Raw genomic sequence first — 18,779 nt, 5'->3', positions numbered from 1 at the left:
TTTAAAATATGACAGACAAGCCATTAAAAACTACCTGCAGATTTATTGTTCATCTTTTTTTTGCCACATGAATATTTAATCATAAAAATATCTGTTTTTTGTTTCAGAATCCAGAGTTAAAGCTCTTCTTTCAGTACTCATATGAAGCAACACAGTCAACAAATCAAGAACTGTCTTCATTTCCTGAATGCTTGAATAAATCTCCCAGAAAGCTTGTAATGGTGTCAGCTACTCCTGTTATTATTTCTTATTTATTACACTACTGAACGAAGCGTTTCAAGACCAAACTGGCTCCCCATCTGGCACAGAGGAACGATCCACTCCTGTATGACAGAGTTGGAAGTCTCTGTGTGAGATATAGCCTGCAATTGTGCTGCAGCAGCTGTGGTGGCTTTTTATGACAATCTCTCTTCTATAAAGACGAGTGAATTAGCCAAGTTGGCAGCTGCGAAATTATGGACATATTTTTTCCTAAATATGAAAGAATTAGCAGCTGTTCTGGTTTCATGTCCTCTTTTTGGTTGCCTAGAATAATGTAGATCAGCTGATGGCAATAGAAGGACTTCAAAGGTTTTTACTGGATTTTTGTTTGAAAGACCAGAAGGCCGGGCATTTTGAAACATCTGAGAGGCAAATAAAATTGGTCTAATTGATTTTTGCTGCCAACAATTAATTATTTAAAATTGTTTCACACAAAAGGGTCCTTATTTATTTTAACTGTACCATAGCAGAAAAGATTTGCAAGTTTAAAGAGAAAAAAATATAATTGATGCTTTCAGAAGTTTTATTCTACCAGGGTTATGTATTTTCCCTGATCAATAAATCATTTAAAGTTTGATTTAAAAAAAAGTGTCAGAAAATGCATTTATTAAAAAAAAAATTCATTGGATGCTTTTAACGAAAGGAAGAAAAAGAATGAAGAATGAAGCTATTTGTCATATTACAATTCAAATCCAAAACTTTTGTTATCAAAGTAAAACCAAAAATATCAATTATATATTGTAATTATTTTCCATGGATTTAGTATTCTATTAAGAAGCCATCCATCATTTTACCATGTTTGTCCTACATGGAATCAAGTGGAAAGCACTGAAAATGTTTGCAGACGATCAGCCTCAAGTTACAGTTTCATGTAAGTAAGAAAACTGAGGGCAAACCGACCTTCTCTGCTTTTCATGTCCTTCTCGGTCGGTTGATATGGATTAAAATCCATTACTCTACGATGGAAAGCACATGAAAGTAGAGCTAGATAACAATAAAATAAAACTTAAAAGTAAAAAAAAAAAAATTGTTTTGAGAAAAAAGCATCGCATGGGCAATAGGTAAAGAAATGAGACGGGTAAGAAAGAGACATCGAGAGGAAAAACACAATTAGGCACATGCTGATAGGAAGCGAAAAAAAGAGAAGCCGAGGTAAACAGACATGAAATAGTGTGGAGTGTGTCACATCTTGGTGGCGGAGAGATGAAAGGGAGCGGGACATTGCCAAAGATTGTGAGTGACAGCAGGAGAGAAGATGAAGACGTGTGAAGGCCGAACGGAAGCGAGAAGGCAAACGGCGCGAGATGAGGGGTGGAAATTGGCCACGGGACGCAGCGTGCATATGTCCATGGGAGCCGAGATGAGCTTTTATACTCAAATCCAGCAGCATTAGGCAGCGTGTCTTTCAGCAGACACTGGAATGACACTAAACCGCACTCTGTAGGAAGCATCCATTCTAATCGTTCCCCTTCTCTGCCAGCATGTTCAAAAACAACCTTCCAAAAAAGTAATTCAAGGGCATGAGTCCTCACAGTCTATTACACAAGTAATCCAGCGCATGACGCCAGTGCAACAATAAGACAATAGAAGACAAGCTGTTATATGGGCAGAAATGTCACTTTTAACTTCATAAGACCGCAAGACATAAACAGACAGAACCCAACAACAACAGCATAAAAACACAAACCTACTCCATCTTTCACTGACAGCTTTGTGGACAACGAAGAATGCATCATCACTTCAGTATCATCACCTGAGCTAATAATTTCCAGAAAAACTAGAACCCAAGGCACAGACGTACATCAGCAAACACTTTTACTACCATTTTGTCTTTTCCCTGCACAACATTAGCTCAACTAAAAAACAAAAACAAAACAAAGATCCACAGTTCTTCCAGAAGCTAATCAATAGTCCACAGAGGAGTCATCAGGGGCTGTGCTCAGCAGTTTAGCCACTGTTGCACATTAAGATTCTCTGGACTCAGCTGCAGGAAGCGATGCACTTTATAGGAGAGTCAAGTAACACAGATAAACAATCTGTTGTAAAATCAGTTGTAACATACAGTATTAGGAGACGAAAGGGTTCCTTTTTGCTACTGAGCAAAAGTCTTGAGTCATTTCTCATTTTTACACTTTGTTTCTAGAGGACATTGTAGAATATCTTGCTAAAATCAGCAGTTTTGACCAAGTCTCCAAGATTTCAGAAGGTTGTTCAACAAGTTGTTCTTCAAGAAATTGGATATGTAGATTCAGCTGTCAGCTGTAGTCTGTGAAATTCAGATCTCTTCTTTTTCAATGGAATCACTCCACGCAACTGACGAAAGAGGAGTTTCTATCTGTCTATCTGAGACAGGCGACACTTGATCCTCTGTATCTCTACTGTGGCTACCAGTTACTTTGAGGGTTCACTTTAAAATCTTGGTCTTAACCTTTAGAACTATGGATTGTCAAGCTTCTCATTTCTCTTGAGCCTGCAGAAGTCTGGTACGTCAACTCCAATCCTGAGGTGTGCTAACCTGAGGCTGTTGTTAATTCCTCAGATCTGTTTTAAACCCCACTGATATTGTTACTTTCAGCAGCCATACTCCTACTGTGGAACACACATTCCTTGTTTTTATGTTTCATTGTAAATTTTAATTGCTTGAGTCTTTTAAAATGCAGATTAAATCTGCATTTCACAATAAGGCTGTGTAATCTTGAAAACATGTAAATCAGTGTAAATATTATTATTACTATACAATATTTTTGGCTATTATATTTAAAGTCTTATGACTTCCCACTTTACACACCAATTAATTATCTTAAATAGCATTCTCAGCAGTATAGACCCACTTACTAAGTAAGAATATTATTGAAAAGTTCATTTATTTCCATAATTCAGTTCCCAAAGTAAAATATTACATACAGACTGATTTTTCTGGTAATATTTGACTAAAACAAAACTTTTTGATATGCATTGGAATTAATATTTTAATTTATTGAACATGACACACCTTACAAAGAGCATAGTTTCCGAGATATTAGAGGTGACAGAACTTGTTAGAAATGTTATAATGAGAGATCATTCTAGCTCTGATTCTATTTGTCATTTTTATAAATGACTACAAAATGTTAACTTTCTTCTGTATGCTGACGACGCTATCTTTTACACTATTGCAGCCTCAATTAATCAGGCTCTTGTGGAGCTTCAGACTGTTTTCCATCACCCTCATATTTTCCTCAACAATCTAAGTTGCTCATAAGTCAGAAGAAGATCAAGGATTATCTCAAAAGCTCTTTCTCAAAATTTAATGCACAAAATACATTTGGACATCAGACAGAAAAAAAATAAGTGTAAAAAAGTGTAAGCTTAAAAAAGATTTTTGGGCATACGGATTGATGACAAACAGTCTTTTTCACCTTATGCAGAACATCTGTTGAAAAAGCTCAAAGCTGACCTTGGCTTTTAATATCGACACAAATCCTGTCTGAAGCCAGACGTAAGGAAAAAAGCTTGCGCAAACGACTTTCTGAATGCGCTGGACTATGGAGACATTATCTTCATGAAAGCAGCTTTCTCAATTCTCCACTGTCTGGATACAATATTTCAAAGTGCTTTACATTTTACCATGAATGCCGCCTGCAGAACTCAGCACTGTGAACGTCATGCCCTTTTTTCATGGCCTTCACTAAAACAAAGGAGACAAAGAAACTGACATGTAACATTTACTGTGGTGTCTTGGGCAAGTTACCCCTATATTTGCTTTGTCTAATCATGTCTGCAGTTAGGAGTTGACACAATACCCACCCAGTTTCTCTTCAAAGTGGACCAAATAAGGTCAGGAGTTTCTCTTACACTGCACCTTAGTGCTGGAAAGATTTGCTAAACTCAAGAAAACTTCAACAATCTATTCAAATGCACAAATTTTAAACTGTTTTTAAAACAGTTTAAAATAAATAGTAAAATTATAATTCAATCTGGAGAGACTGGGATAGAGAAAGAAAGCGATTAGAAAAGTTTATTGAATTAAGTCTTTGGCGCTCGAGCCCCGGCTAAGGATATCGAGCTGTGATTGCGATGAGCTCGGATGAGCATTCCCGATGCTGATAGGAAGGTCATCTCCCGGTACCCGATACTGGTGGTGGAGGTCGGCGAATGAAGGATGCCTGGAGAGGCAGGACAGTGGAGGTGGGTTGAGCGCAGCAGTGAAGCGGAAGATGCCTTGGATGGATGTCCTTATGAACTAGGGCTTGGTCGGTGATTGGCCATGACATGTCTTGGTTCAGCGATGATAGGTGGTCAGTGATTAGTGGGATGCACCGATTGGATGATGCAGGTGGGGCTAAAGAGTCTTCCAGTTTGAATTTATGCCAAGGCTTCATTTCTTAAATCCCTTTTTAATTATTTTACGAGTTCATAATCATAAAATAATTCAGTAAAAACTTCCCCTAAGTATTTATTTTGTTTACACTTGAGTGAGTTTATGGGGTTTTAATTGTCTATACCTTTTAAGTATTGCTTGAAATACTGTTTACAAATTTGTGCCTTTTAGCAAGGTCTTCCTGAAAAACAGAGACTTAATCTCAGATGAATTCCTGGTAAAATAAAGGTAAAATGAAATGCTACATAATCTTCTGGTGGAGATTGTTTTTTTATTTAGTACTGCTCTTATATTAAGTATATTCCTCAATTTTATGCAGGAACTCTAAAATGTATTGCAATGGTCAGGTATGAGAACTGGGGAGAAATTGAAAAAATAATTCAGCAAACGTTACAAAAAACAATAACCTTCAGAAAGCCAAATGAACTATTGATCAAACACTAAAATGTTACAAGAAGCTCTGACTCCTTAGAGGCCAAGCACAAAGAAATATCACACTGATTCTCATTCCTGATGTTTGTTTTTAGTGGCTGAGATGGTCAAGCTCATCTAGAGCAGTAAGTACAACGTATACAAAAAAAAAAGGAAAAAAAAGTGGGTTAATTGTAACTGCCATCAAGCATTTTCCCACAGCATCTCAACATTATATTTTTCTGATATTTTGCAGCCCTAGTTTGAACCAAGTAATAACAACCCCTCTCTCTCCTGCATACATATCAGGGCACATTTCTTTCCAGACGAGAGTGCTGCCATGTTGTCCTCCCTTTCTGATAATACTGGGTTCTGGTTTGTGTTTTTGCCTACATATCAAGGAGGAATCCTTATACTTTTACATCTTTTCATTTAATATTTTTCTCCTTTCCCCTTCTCTATTTCCTCAATCTGAGAAAATAAACATTTTCCTCAGTTGGTGGGGTACATTTTGTAATACAGGCCTTTACATAACACCTATTTGACTTGACACAGCCATTACAGAAACTGCATGTTAGTGGAAATGTGACTTTGCCTCCAATCTTTTTTGTGAAATTTATTTTTCCTAACATGCTTCACCACACAGTCCATAAAATATGAGAAATGAAGTAGAAATAAAGTTAAAAGCGGAAAAACTTTTTGCATAAAATCAGATGGCACAGCCACATAGGTTAATCTCACTTTATTCCTTATAAAGTTTACTCTGTCTGACTAACACTGTTTAACCATATAGCATCATCAATAAATGATGCTGCTCTCTGCACTTCATGTTGCTGTTTTATGTACGTAGCTCAGGTTCTAGACTTATAGTGAAATTAGGCTAATTCACTGTTTTCAATGTGTTCTTTTGTAACTGCATGAACCTGTGAATTTAATTGATTTGTACCCAGTCAATAGTATAAAATTCTTGAAATGTGTTACTATAAGCCATATTTAATTGAGTTATGGCTGCCCATGAACAGAACACCAGTTTCTAAAAGCATACATCGGTCAGAGTTAGAAATTTAGATGGCCACTAAAAGCCATGGGGTACCACTTCCTGGGCTGCTTTTGGTCAGTTTAGATTAACTTCACTGTTAAAAATGTAGATTGGTGCAGTTTGCTTCAATGGAAAAAGATATACTGGCACTAAGCTCAAGTCTATTTAAGATTTATAAGGAGATAGAACAAAAATAAAAGTCAAGGTTTCACAAGGCTTTTTTGGGATAAGTTGAATATATAATTGCCCAAAATTAACCATTTAAAGGGTCCAGTTCATATATTTCAAGCTTTAGCTAGAAAACTTTATATCAAGCTTTAGCTAGAAAACAAGTAACAGATGGATATAAATCAAACTGGACAGTTTGAAAAATATAACTAGATGTTTTTTCCTATGACGTTATCTGCTGTCAGATTTATGTATCCATAAAATAATGACAGGCTTAATGACAGAAGTTTTTCTGATCAGAATGAGAAAACAGAGTGATTTAGTGAATACAAGCATGGGCTTCTTCCACAAAAGCCCTCCCAGTCTGTGCGTCACCGAATCTACCTTCTGGCAGTAAACCCAACCTTGTTGCAATAGGGGTTAGAGGCCGGCACTTACTTACCCCACACTTGCTGAGAGCGATGTACCACCACCTCTCCCTCACTGAGCGGAAACTGCGACCACCCACGCAGCTCAGAACCTCCTCGTTGGTGTCGTCCTCCACCTGAGAGGGGTAAAGAAATGCAGAGCGTCTGGTGATGCAAAGAGGACGTTGTTATTCCAAACAAGGCAGCACATTTTTACCTCAGAGACATGCCGACTTGTCACACTAGAACAGCAGCCGGAGATGTCGAGATACAAGCACATTTCACACCTTGATATAGCCTGAAATGTTGCGACAAGATCTACTAACCGAATCACCCTGACAGTCACACCTCTTCATGTAATAAACAACAAGGTTGTTGAAAAACAGACAAAACAAAGACAATGTGAGGCAGAAAGATCTTTTGGGATCAACAACGGAAATATGTAAATTAGTGGAATGTTATAAAAACACATTATGGACCATTAACTCTCACCTCCTCTCCATCTTCATCTCAGTTTATTGTTTTTCTATTTTACATATTTTAATGCTGTTTTGCATTCTAAAGTGACATAAGATAGAAAATGTGTTTAACTATCTCATAATAAAAGAGAAGTGTAAGAGGTTAACTTACTGCACAAAACAGAGAACGACTCCTGGATAATAGCCGTGTTTTTTCTGTTCTTAAACATTTCATTTCCACTGTATTAATGCAGATGTAGAGTATTTGTATGTTCTTACCGCACATCCTGACCAGGTGTAGCGGGTAGTGAGATTGATGACCTGGTTGTTTTCAGGCCTCAGCACTGCTTCCTTCTCATAGCAGTTCTGTTATCAGTGCACACAAAAAAACAAAACACATTTAAAGCTACTAAAACAAAGAGACTATAAATACATTTAGGCATATGCGGAGAGTAAGCAGATTTTTTGTCCTGACAGGTAGAAATGCTATTACATTTGTGAGTATGTTTTCAGGTAACATTCAGATGAATCTTTGTTTGAAGATGTGAATCCAGCATTTTTTTTTCTTCATATTAAGTTATATTTTATTATTATCGGAGAGAAGACTGTTTTTCACTGAACTGCAATGTGTAGGTAAATAGAGGTGTTTGTATTTAAAGAGTAATAATTCAAGTACAGTCCAATCAAAAAGTTACATATACTTATATGCATGACTCAAAATGATACATGCATGTAATGTATACATATACCCTCAATACTATTTGGTTAAATTTCCTTAAAAAGTGGCAGAGACTGCACACAATTCTTGTAGCCATCAACGAGTTCCTGGGGTAAATCTGCCAGGTTCCCGGTTAAATATCTGCTTTGTCCTGGCTAAGCAGATATTTAACCACTCTGCTTTTAAGAGAGCCATTATTTACATAGTCCATACATTTTCAATTGGTTGAGGTCAGGGTATTTCAGATGCATCATTCAGTGTCCTTCATCGATTCCAAAACCAATCTTGAAATGTGTTTTAGATCATTTTCCTGGTAGAACACTTAATTGTGTGCAAGTTTCAACTGCAGTCTTACATTTGCTATATTCCACCCATTTGTACAATCCAGCAGTACCACTAGGAATGGAATAGACCCTGAGCTTGATGTGTCAAACACTGTACCTGACACTGGGTACTGTTTACTTTGTTCTAAAAGCTTCAAATTGACATCTCCCAACATTTCACTTGTCATCATGTCCACATAGCACAAACCTTATCTTGTTTAAGCATAAAACTTTCACAGACAGTATTTGACTTGTCTATTTGGCCAGCTACAAATTGTAGTTTTTTTTTTTAATTAGTTCTGTCTTAGTTCTCATTAGAAATCATTAAGTTGGATGGTGCATTTTTAGACCACGAAGAAAAAATTATAGTTTAAATAAATCAATAATGGCAAAGTATTTCTAAGACAGCAATGTGGATAAGGACTGTATGCAAACCTTTAAGCAGAAATGCATTAACCTATTAATATAGAAATAGATAATACATACTTTTTTATTATTGGGATTTGTTTACTCAATCCAAAACACACTTTTTTATGCACATATCAATCTCTGAGTGACAGATTTGTTCATGTCTGAGATCTTTAGATGCAAACTGCTCTGTAGAGTGTAAAAATGTTTGGTCCTGCAAATGTGTGACACAGAGCTGAGAAGAGATGTGATCTCTGTAAGTGACGAGATATATCTAATACACTGTCAGATCTGTGTCAGAAGACATAAGGCATAAGATGGCAGGACCAATTGAATGACTTCAGTACATGAGCTCAAAAAGGAAAGCAATGCATGTCCATGTCTTTCATTTTCAACATTCTTAACATGTTGAATCATTTCAGCAGAGATTTTTCTCTGAAATTCAAGTTGCTTTTTACATGAACATAAAATGAAGAACAAGTTTAGCAAGACCAGTTAGAAATGCCTGGATATTGAGAAATAGCTAACTCATGAGTCACTGGGTGTGAAAGTCATTTAACATCAATTTAAAAAAAAACAGACTGTACCACATCTAAGGCAGCTCCATAATGGAAGGATAAAACATTTAAAATCAATCCTCTTTGTCCTTCTGAAGGCAAGGATCGAAACATCAGATCTTAAATAGGCGTTAAATTAAACTTCTACAGCAAAGGCATAAAATTGTTTCTAATTTTTGTGTTGCAGTCATTTAGCATTTTAATAAAAATAATAATCACAAACTCTGGTACTGAGTTTGAGCTTCAAAGTCATTGTATTGCATTCTTTCATATAAAGCATCCAGCTAGAGCTGGAAAAGATAAGGTTAATTGATGGTAGCTTTAGGGAATGAATACTTACTACAATTGTAAGAGAATGCAAGTGAAACTAATGAGTTCTCCCCCTGTAGTTTATGGGGAAGCTCTTAAAAATAGGGCAAGAAACTCAGTCTGGGTGAAACTAAGAATGTTTTTTTTCCTAGAAAGTAACCATTTTATGTGTTCTGGACATCTGTTCAGTAACCATGGGAGAAGGCCTTGAGGCAAACTCAGGAAATGCAGGAGAGATTTCATTTTATCTGGTTTGAAAACAACTCTGTCTTCCTGGAGCTGGCTGAATGTGGAGGCAACAGAAAGATCTATGGATCTCTGTGTAAATTGTAGACTCATTCACTCCAACCAACTAATGCACTTTTCCTTTTTAACATCTTGACCAGCAAACGTCTGGCCCAGACTCAAAAGAAAAGAAAAAAGTAGACCTTTGGATTTTTTCTTATTGCTGTTTTTTTGCCAGAAAGATATCATGTGTAATGTATAAGGACGGAAATCATTATGAATTTCTTTATTTTCTGACGTAGGAACAAGACTGTCATGTTTTGATCAATAGTCCTTATTATGTTGACTTTGTCAGCCTTTTTACTGGCTATTTGTACAGTTATTACAGCAGACCAAGGCTGCAAATTAAATAAACAAGATGATTAAAGTGGACAAGCTGATTAACAGCATGTCTTTCTTATTAAAAAGGAACCAATCATAGAAAGACCAGACAGGATGTGAGAGCTGCATCATCCTTAAGTAGAGCATCTTCTATTCACCAATTTTCACCTAAGAAGTCTTTGAAAATTACTATGAAGCTAGAAACCTATAAACATTTTATACAGTTGCTTTTAATCTCACACTTGTATTTGGTTGGTTTGGTGTTTCACACAAAACTTTTTCAGGTATGAAAAGGAGCTAGGCATTGAGCTAACCATTCATTCCTCTATACGAGAATGATTTAAAGTAATTTTCTGAAATACACTTGTAGATGTTTTATTAGATGTGTTTAAATGACTCCAAAATGTGATACATAAATTGGGAGAATATCACTGATTGATAGTTTAGTTTGATTAGGGACCATAATAACTTATCATTGCTTATGATTCAGTTGACTGTCTCAAATGTGAATCAGCACCTCAATTAATGGAACTAAGTATTAACATATTCTCAAAATAACAATATTTTGTTATTTTGATGATTATTTACCTGTAGAAAAATAATTACCTATCAAGAGAAGTAAAATGAAATGCATCTTTCAATATATGGGCACAAAATGGAGGCAGATTAAATTGGATTGCCAATGGTTTATGTTAAGCTGGAGATACACTGTGTCATCTTTGGTGTTTTTAGTTAAATAAATGGGAATAAATTGTATCTGTAAGATAACCCAAATAGGTCTGGTACTATTTGGTTTTAAAAAAAAAAAAAAAAAAAAAAACATTTACTTTAGCCAAAATGGAACAAGACTGCTTGTTATCAAACTACAAGTAAACAGGTAATGAAGTCAACATTTTAAAACTGAAGCTTAGGGAAAAATTCTTCGACTGGGAAGAGAAACTGACATCATTCTATTTTCATCACATCACAGATAACTTCTGGTAGAAACTGACAGCTAGATAGAAAGTTTGCAGACATTAGGTCCAAATTGAATTGCTAAAATTAATGTCACTTCATCTTCAGTGCAAACAGACATGGATAAGCACCACTTCTCTTTTATCCTATCTTAATCTAGCAGGGAGTCAGCGCCTCACCTTCTCTGGCTTCTTGTACACAGCTGGCCACTGAGAGCTGTCATCAAAGTAGAGCAGAATGTTCTGACAACAGCGTGACTGCACAGAAGGGAGACAGAAACAGAAAGAGAGATCACACTGGGGTGGTACATCGATCAGAGATACCACAGAGGTGATTTGACGTGATAACAGTACAGAACTGGCTCAAGCTAAAACATGTAAAGCACTGCAAGAAGAGGCTGGTATATTGGTTAACTCATTAAAAGGAAATAAGGAAACAAGGAGAGACAAAAAGAGATGCAGACTGGTAATAAGGGAGAAGGAGGAGTAGACCAGGGTGTGAAGTCAACACAACAACATTGTGATATTGGTTAATATAATGAAGTGAGATGTGAGATAGAGTAAAAGAAAAATGAGAAAGCTAATTGGGTCGAAGATACTTTGGAAAGAGAAACTGAGGCAAAGAAGTAAGACAAATACTTTCATTTTTGCTAGGCGGTGTGGTAAGCCTAGTTAATGTGGAAAAACACTTTGACATAGCAACAAAATTTAAAAGAAGAAACTCAAATAGGAATAAAAACTAGTGTTCTCTATAAAACTATAAATTAGATAAATCAGACTGAATATTAAACAAAGGCAAAATAAAAAGAAATTTTCATTTTGAATGTCAGAGCAGCAACACATTTTGGTAGAAATATAGTTAGAAGCACATTTTGCAACTGTGTTGCATCACCTCATTTTTTTATGTCACTGTGAGCTTTTGACAACTAAGAAAAGTAATGGTTATAACTTTAAAAGCAAGTTACATGATGTCAGTTATTCAGCAGTTAGAAGCATTGTTGCTTTTTTAAATATTTAGTCTGTGACAAGACTGCAGAGACTGAATTGATTTGTTGATGTATTGTGAAAAAAATGTTGAAAATAGTATTGGAGCATTTGACATATTTTCAAAAAGAGCCAAGGATTTTAGTCTCAATCTTTGGTTACAATATTATCGCCCTTGGACAACTTCTAGGAAAACATTCTGTTTTTCTTTAAGCAGATATTTTACTCAGACAAAACCGAGCATGAGCAGTCCTACCTTTGGGTAGCGAAATTTAAAATCCAGCCGACCAAACTCTGTGAGAAAGCAGAAACGTGTGAGGAACACCCAGTCCTGCAGAGAGAGGAAAACAATGATCAGACAAATTAACAATTAAAATCAGTCAAATAAAAAAGCTCCACATTAAATGCTAATGTTGATATAAAAAAGATATAAAAATGGATGCACCTCTACTTAGAATGCTCTGTGTCTTCAGCTCCTGATGCCTGGAATGTGTTTAAAAGTAATTGTTGAGGAGTATTCTGCTTGTACAACTTATAGCAGCCACATTAGTTAATGAGGTTGTTTACGGATCTGTTTAAGAAACATTTAGAAAGGCTAGCATTTACATGCTAACATCAATGAACATGGTCTCATGTTAATCATGTCATTCCTCAGTTTCTCTTAGTAGTAGGTAAGCATTAAAGCATGTTGCAGCTCAGTTGATGGAGCTTGAAATACGATTTAAGCAAATTCTTACATTTATTAAGTAGATTTCCACTTCATTAGATAAGACATTAGCATGCCTTAAAAATATAAAACATTTTCCTTAATATAAAGTCAATTTTGTTTTGTCAAATGCTTTGTAGTAGCAAAAGTCCTTGATAACTGATTTTCAAACCAAGCTAATTATTATTTATTGTAGATAATGCTATGAAATAATAAGAATAGGCTTTGAACACAAATAATGTGTGACAGAATTCATACTTTAAAAAGTGAAATGAAAAAAGGCAATAGCTCAGTAATGACTCCTATTTTCTTAGCCCTACTTTTAGCTCTGAAGTAATTCCGGTGATTATATCTTAATGTTATTGTGGATATTTGTTAGGATAAAAAGATTGAATGAATCAGTCCAGGTAAAAACAGATAACATCTGCCATCTATTTGACGACTGATCATATAAATTAAAAATAACCTCAAAGACAATAAATCTGAACCAAACTCTTGATAATAATAACATAAAAGAATTTAAATAAAAACAAATGAATTATGTAAATCATGTGTCAGATTTTCATTAAATTTTATTTTAGTCAGAAAACAGGATGTACACACTAAAAAGTACAAAAAAAAGTACAAAAGAGGGAAGAGGAAGCTCAGGAAAGAAAGACAATAAAACTTGGTATACTTGTGAGGGAGCAATAAAGAAAAAGATTGAGAAAGGGACATATAACAGCAGGGAAGAGCTTCAGGATTGTTAAAAAAAAAGGTGCTAAATATAAAAGGGGGTATAGAGGTAGAGGCAAGAGGTTAAACATTTAGAGAGGGTAAACAAAAAAGGTATTAAGGGACTGCTGTGCATGCTAATGAAAAAAATACCTGCATGTCCCTAATATTATTCAGCCATCGACTTGGCAGCATGAGACCAGATAATAGTGCTGATGGTGTGTTTCACTTAGATTACATAAGGCACTGCCTGCAGCAGTGTTGGCATGGCAGATCAGTCACTAGTGGCCTTATATATATGAACTTTCTGTAGATAAGTGCATACTGTGCAGCGTATGGATCAAACACCTTTCCATCTGGTTGACTGTGGAGCCCAGCTGAGGTGGGAAGAGTAAATGAGGGGTAAACCAGAAGAAGACGTCTCATCTTTCCGTCCTGAAAATGTTATGCAAATAACAGCTTTCTCATATGAACTAATAATGGAGAGGTTTTGAGCCCTCTATGTGCAAGCCACATAACACAATTATCAGTATCGGGAATGTTTGTCATCAAAAGAGTGGGAGAGAAAAATGTATAAATTTTGCATTAAATAATATTAGAACAAGTCCCCTAATGTTCACATTTTCCATTTTATTCATTCATTTTTTTATCTTAAAACAACTTTGATAGAAAGAAAAACATAGACATCGACTGAAGTATCTGAAAGTGATTTTCATGTATTTTGTTTTTTTTTTAATCAGTTGAAATTTTTATCATTTTAAGGACGAGGTCAATTTTGTTCTGTGATATCCAAACAATGTTCAGACAAAACCATGTTTCTTAAAAATGTAAGCATCTTTCAGAAAAAGAATACATGTAAGCCAGGACTTGGAAACCTTGAAATACCTCTGTGCTTTTTCTGAAATAACCAATGCAGTCAGAGGGCATGAAGTCACTCACTGCTGTTGAGCCATTCGTCCGTCAATCGAGACAGTATCAGCAAGCTTATCTTAGGGTTAACCATCTTTTTGATAAAAACACCTGATCCAGAGATCAAATGTTGGATTCAAGTCAAAAACACAGCAGGAGCACCGTGGTGCAGTGTTAACATACTTTCCTGTTTGCAATGACACAGGGGACAGGTTGCAAAAAAGATTACAGACATACAGGAGTTTGGCTAAAGGTAGTTTCTTCTGCTGTTTTGATACTTGAAATAAATAATAAAATCAATGAAGCATACCAGGATTTAACGTCTTAGAAGAGGATATCTGACTACTTGTACCAAGCTGTCTAATCAACCATATTAACCAGCATCAACACCATGTGTACTGGATAATCTTTCAGATGGGAGAGAGAGCTTGTCGAAGAGATTTCCAGATCCCTACATTTTCCAGGCGAGAAAGACTGCAGTCTGCTGTGAGAGCTGTATTTTAAGCATGTGAACAAAACTGATTAGATGAGATTGATTAACACTGCTGCACACTTCATCCATGACATTTCAATGGGAACAATGCTCTACAAAATAATTTCCACTTAACAAAAATTCAATTTTCACTTAAAAATTGCAGTCACAGATAAATTTAATAAAGGACATTGAAAGAAATCTATATTTAGTCACAGTGCAACATGGATGAGCTTTAATTACAAGCAGAGTTCTAGGCAGACCAATCTGCATGCACCGAAACAAACTAGAAATTTTCCAGAGCAAAAATAGACAGGTTTTCAGTGGGACTGACAGGTGTGAGATGGAGAGAGACAAGCTTGTCTCAACATCCAACTTACTCGTACGCTATGGAGCCAGTCTGTAGTGGATTCTGTTTCTCTCAAAGATCCTCCTTGATGAGAGATGGCAAAGTAGGGTGTGCTGCTAACTAAGACCATTTATCTCAGAGCAGTGACCTATGTAGAAATTTTCCAAGCTAACTGAGTGACTACTTATTCCTCTTCCTTGGTTAAAAAAATCTGAATGTTTTATTATTTTTGAAAGGTTGACACAAAAGTAAAAAGCTTTCTTGGATTCCATAGGTTTGGTTAAGACTGACCTAAAGCTGAAGTCACCAAAACCAGTTTCTGAATTTCTTTGTTAATCATCAGTAGTCCATAAACAAATGTCCTATTTACACTTCTAAGTGGACTTTACACCATGATTCCCAACATCAATGAATGCCATGTTTTGTATTCCTTGTGTAGTATGATGGGCATATTCCATGTGTTTTCCTGTTTTAATTGACCTGGATAGTTGAATTACCTTTACAGTTTCTCAAGTTATGTACAATCTGGTTATTGACATCGATACAAATCAAAGGAGCAAAATGGAGAACATGGAACATATGCAGAACATAGTGCACTGATGATTGCAAAACATTATCTGTATGAATGCACTGGTGACCGAAGACATAGACAGACGTTATGTCTCCAGGTTCTTAGTGACAGAGTGCTGAGAAAGCAGGGGCATCTTTGTTGGGAGATGTTAAATACAACCCACCTCTGAGCAAAGTTCCAATATGCAAAGGCATGCTGGTGACAGTGAGTGGAATATTTTCTGCAAATGATGTGTTCAAAAAGAGCAACAGGCACAAGATAGATGATACTGCCAGACCCAGAGGTGAGAAACTTATTTTGAATGGTTCATCCTGCCTAAGGAGGAGTCCTACAGAGCTTGATAAGGATGTAGAACCCTGGAAGAGGGGGCATTCAAATACAGGCAGGCAAAGTAGCATTCGACTCACGCAGGAAAAACTATGGTGCGAGAAGAGTTTAGTAATGCTAAGAAGCAGGATTTTCAGTTTGCTTCAAGGAGATTCTGGCAAAATGCCAGTCAGGGGAAACCATGAATCATTGTAAATTTACTGTTGTAAAGGTGCTTTGTTGACCCCATTTAATGATGCACTCCAGTAATGGAATAAATGCTTGTTTCACAGAAATTAAAGATTACACATGGCTGTTTGTTCCCATCTGCTATTACTAAAGGAAAAGATCTGGTAGCAGTTAGTGAAGAGTAGAACATGAGGTTCAGCTCCAAAACCTGAAAACCAACTGATTTGTTATTAACAGAATCTGTCTGTGCGATGGAGCTGCAGCCAGTTCAAGGTGCTTTCTGCCACTGCCACACTGAGGGCTCAAAATACACAGCAGTCACTCCACCACAAACGAGTATGGAGACTAGGAAAATATAGACAAAGGAAGAATATCTGTCTTGCAGTATATTTTCTGTTACATTTCTTACAAGATATTTACAGCGCTGAAACACAGGTAACAGGCTCATATCTAAAAACATAACATCATACTGTTTATGGCACCTGCTTCACGGTGGGAACCAGCAACTGTCTCTGTTGATGATTGCCTCGGTTTTTTATTTTGCTTTCTGTGGGATGTTTCTGAGCCTTCCCATTTTGAGCAGTGGGTGGGTGCATCTCTCAAAGATTCCCAGAAAGTGAACTTTGACAGAAAACTTTCACATTAAATACACCACTGCAGCTACAACTGACAGCAATATGAGTGACTTGTTTTTTTTTTCCAAAAATGGAACCTCTTTGAAACAAGCTGAATATTACATTTTATCATTTTTATTCCATTGGTTCTCTGTTACAAATGCATCTCAAAAGTTAGATTGCTGTTTCTAAAATGAAGGAAAGTCCCAAACATATTTGGATTTTTAATCAATGTGAACAATTTTGCGTTTTGAGATTATTTTTTACGTTGCTTCAAGTGCAGTTCTTTCATGGTGGAGTGAGAATCTAAACCAACATGCTTCAAATGCAACTTTTCCCCTTGAGCAACAGAAAGAATGACCAACTTGGGGCTGCTTGATTAGAAAATAAAATAAACCAAGTGTGCCTAGTGGACTTCAAACCTTGTTATCTTTCTGAGCTCCAGTAGAAAATATTTCACTGTAGGCTGAGACAGCAGAGTGGAAAGATTGTATTACAGATGCAGTCCTACTACATTATGCCACCCCCTCCGAAAAGTTAGATATGCATATACAAGTAATCTGTTCTGCAAAAACAAAAATAAAACAATTTTCTTGGTGGAGTGTCAAGGATGAATGTTGGAACTCACAAATCGAGGAAAAAAACTGGCTATGTCACAGTGGATACATCTGCATCTCTTGGGAGAAGACAGTGGGTGAACAGACTGTGGCTCAGGCAGGTATTTTCTTTTAGTATCCATTGAGCTCTGAGCAGACGCCTAAACTCCAACTGATGATGCTCAAGTCCCTGCAGCTTGTTCCTGCTGAGCTCCAGTCTTTTTTTCCTCCACACTTCTGCAGTTGACACTGATTGGTGAATCTTTTCTCATCAGGGGCAAATGGCAGGTTTAAAGCTGGATAATATGACCTGACAGACTAAAAACAAGAATATACGAGGGGGTTTATATGTGAAAGGAATAGCTGCACAAACCCTCAAACTTTAAAATGGTTTAAAAAAACAGACTACATATTATTGGGCAAGTTTATTTCTAAGCCTATTCATAAACAAGGTAATCCACAGTGTTTTATAGGGATTCACAATATAGTGTAAATATACCATAATTGCCACATTAATGTGTTTAAAAATTAAAGGGCTGTTTGGAATCCAATAACTGTTAGCTAATATATCCCAAGTGTTATGGGCATTCATTTTACAAGCTAATATTGGTTATAGACTCACAGCAGCAGATGCTCACACCAGACACATTGCCCAAAATGCTAGGAAACAGAGTGAGAGACTGAAGCAAAGATAGGAAAGAGAAAAAGGAAAAAAAGAGGCACATAGCAAAACTAATATTATGATCTCAATATTTACCAGTGTTATCGCCAGCGCTCTATTTTCTTTTAGAAGAAAACCAAGGTATAAATACATTTTTTAATTAATAAATAACACAATTAACTGAAAAGTAAACTTTGTCTTTATGGGAAAGCTACTGAAAACATTAATGTTCCTGAGATCAAGAAGACAAAGGCTTCTGCTTACCTCAGCTTTTCAGAGAATTAGTCCCAGAGCTGAGGAGCAAAGACACTAAATGTTGTCTCTCCTTGTTAAAGCCCTTCCTGGAAACTGATGCTTTTCACATGACAGATAACTCTAAAATGTACTTAGGTCCATTCAGTGCCTTATGCAACATTCACAAGATTTTATAGTCCTTCTATAAATGCATATGCAGTGAATTATTCTCTGGTGTAATATGAGCTATTTTCCAGGTGTTAGTCAGGACTCTGGCAGGGGCATTGTGAATGAGATAAAGCTGCTTAATTTAAGTTTTTTTGTTTGTTTATTTAATTCTGTGGTTTGTGCAGTTGGGCACGGTTAAGTGCTAGATTCAAATTTTGTCCAAGGAGCTTTCTGCATTGGGTTTGCATGCAAGGGTTTAGCAAATTTCCTTCCTTGTTGAATCACAATTGCAAAAGAAAAATGTAAATCTCAGAAAGTAGAAAGATTT

General features: G+C 36.2%; 1 protein-coding gene across 1 annotated transcript in view; it reads right to left on the bottom strand.

Annotated features, from left to right (window-relative positions):
* tmem145 (transmembrane protein 145) overlaps positions 1-18,779 on the bottom strand; it is a 53,548-nt gene that overhangs the window by 19,817 nt on the left and 14,952 nt on the right. The window contains exons 2-5 of the mRNA XM_055048109.1: positions 12,219-12,293; positions 11,159-11,236; positions 7,384-7,470; positions 6,682-6,783 (exon numbers count right to left, since the gene is read on the bottom strand). Of these exons, the coding sequence (XP_054904084.1) occupies positions 6,682-6,783; positions 7,384-7,470; positions 11,159-11,236; positions 12,219-12,293 (342 nt within the window). The remainder of the gene's footprint in view (positions 1-6,681; positions 6,784-7,383; positions 7,471-11,158; positions 11,237-12,218; positions 12,294-18,779) is intronic.

The sequence above is a fragment of the Poeciliopsis prolifica genome, unplaced genomic scaffold, assembly GCF_027474105.1.
Source record: "Poeciliopsis prolifica strain line A6 unplaced genomic scaffold, Auburn_PproV2 SCAFFOLD026, whole genome shotgun sequence".
NCBI classification, from domain to species: Eukaryota; Metazoa; Chordata; class Actinopteri; order Cyprinodontiformes; family Poeciliidae; genus Poeciliopsis; species Poeciliopsis prolifica.
The sequence above is the reverse complement of the archived record's forward strand: the minus strand, read 5'-3'. Positions and strand labels throughout refer to the sequence as shown.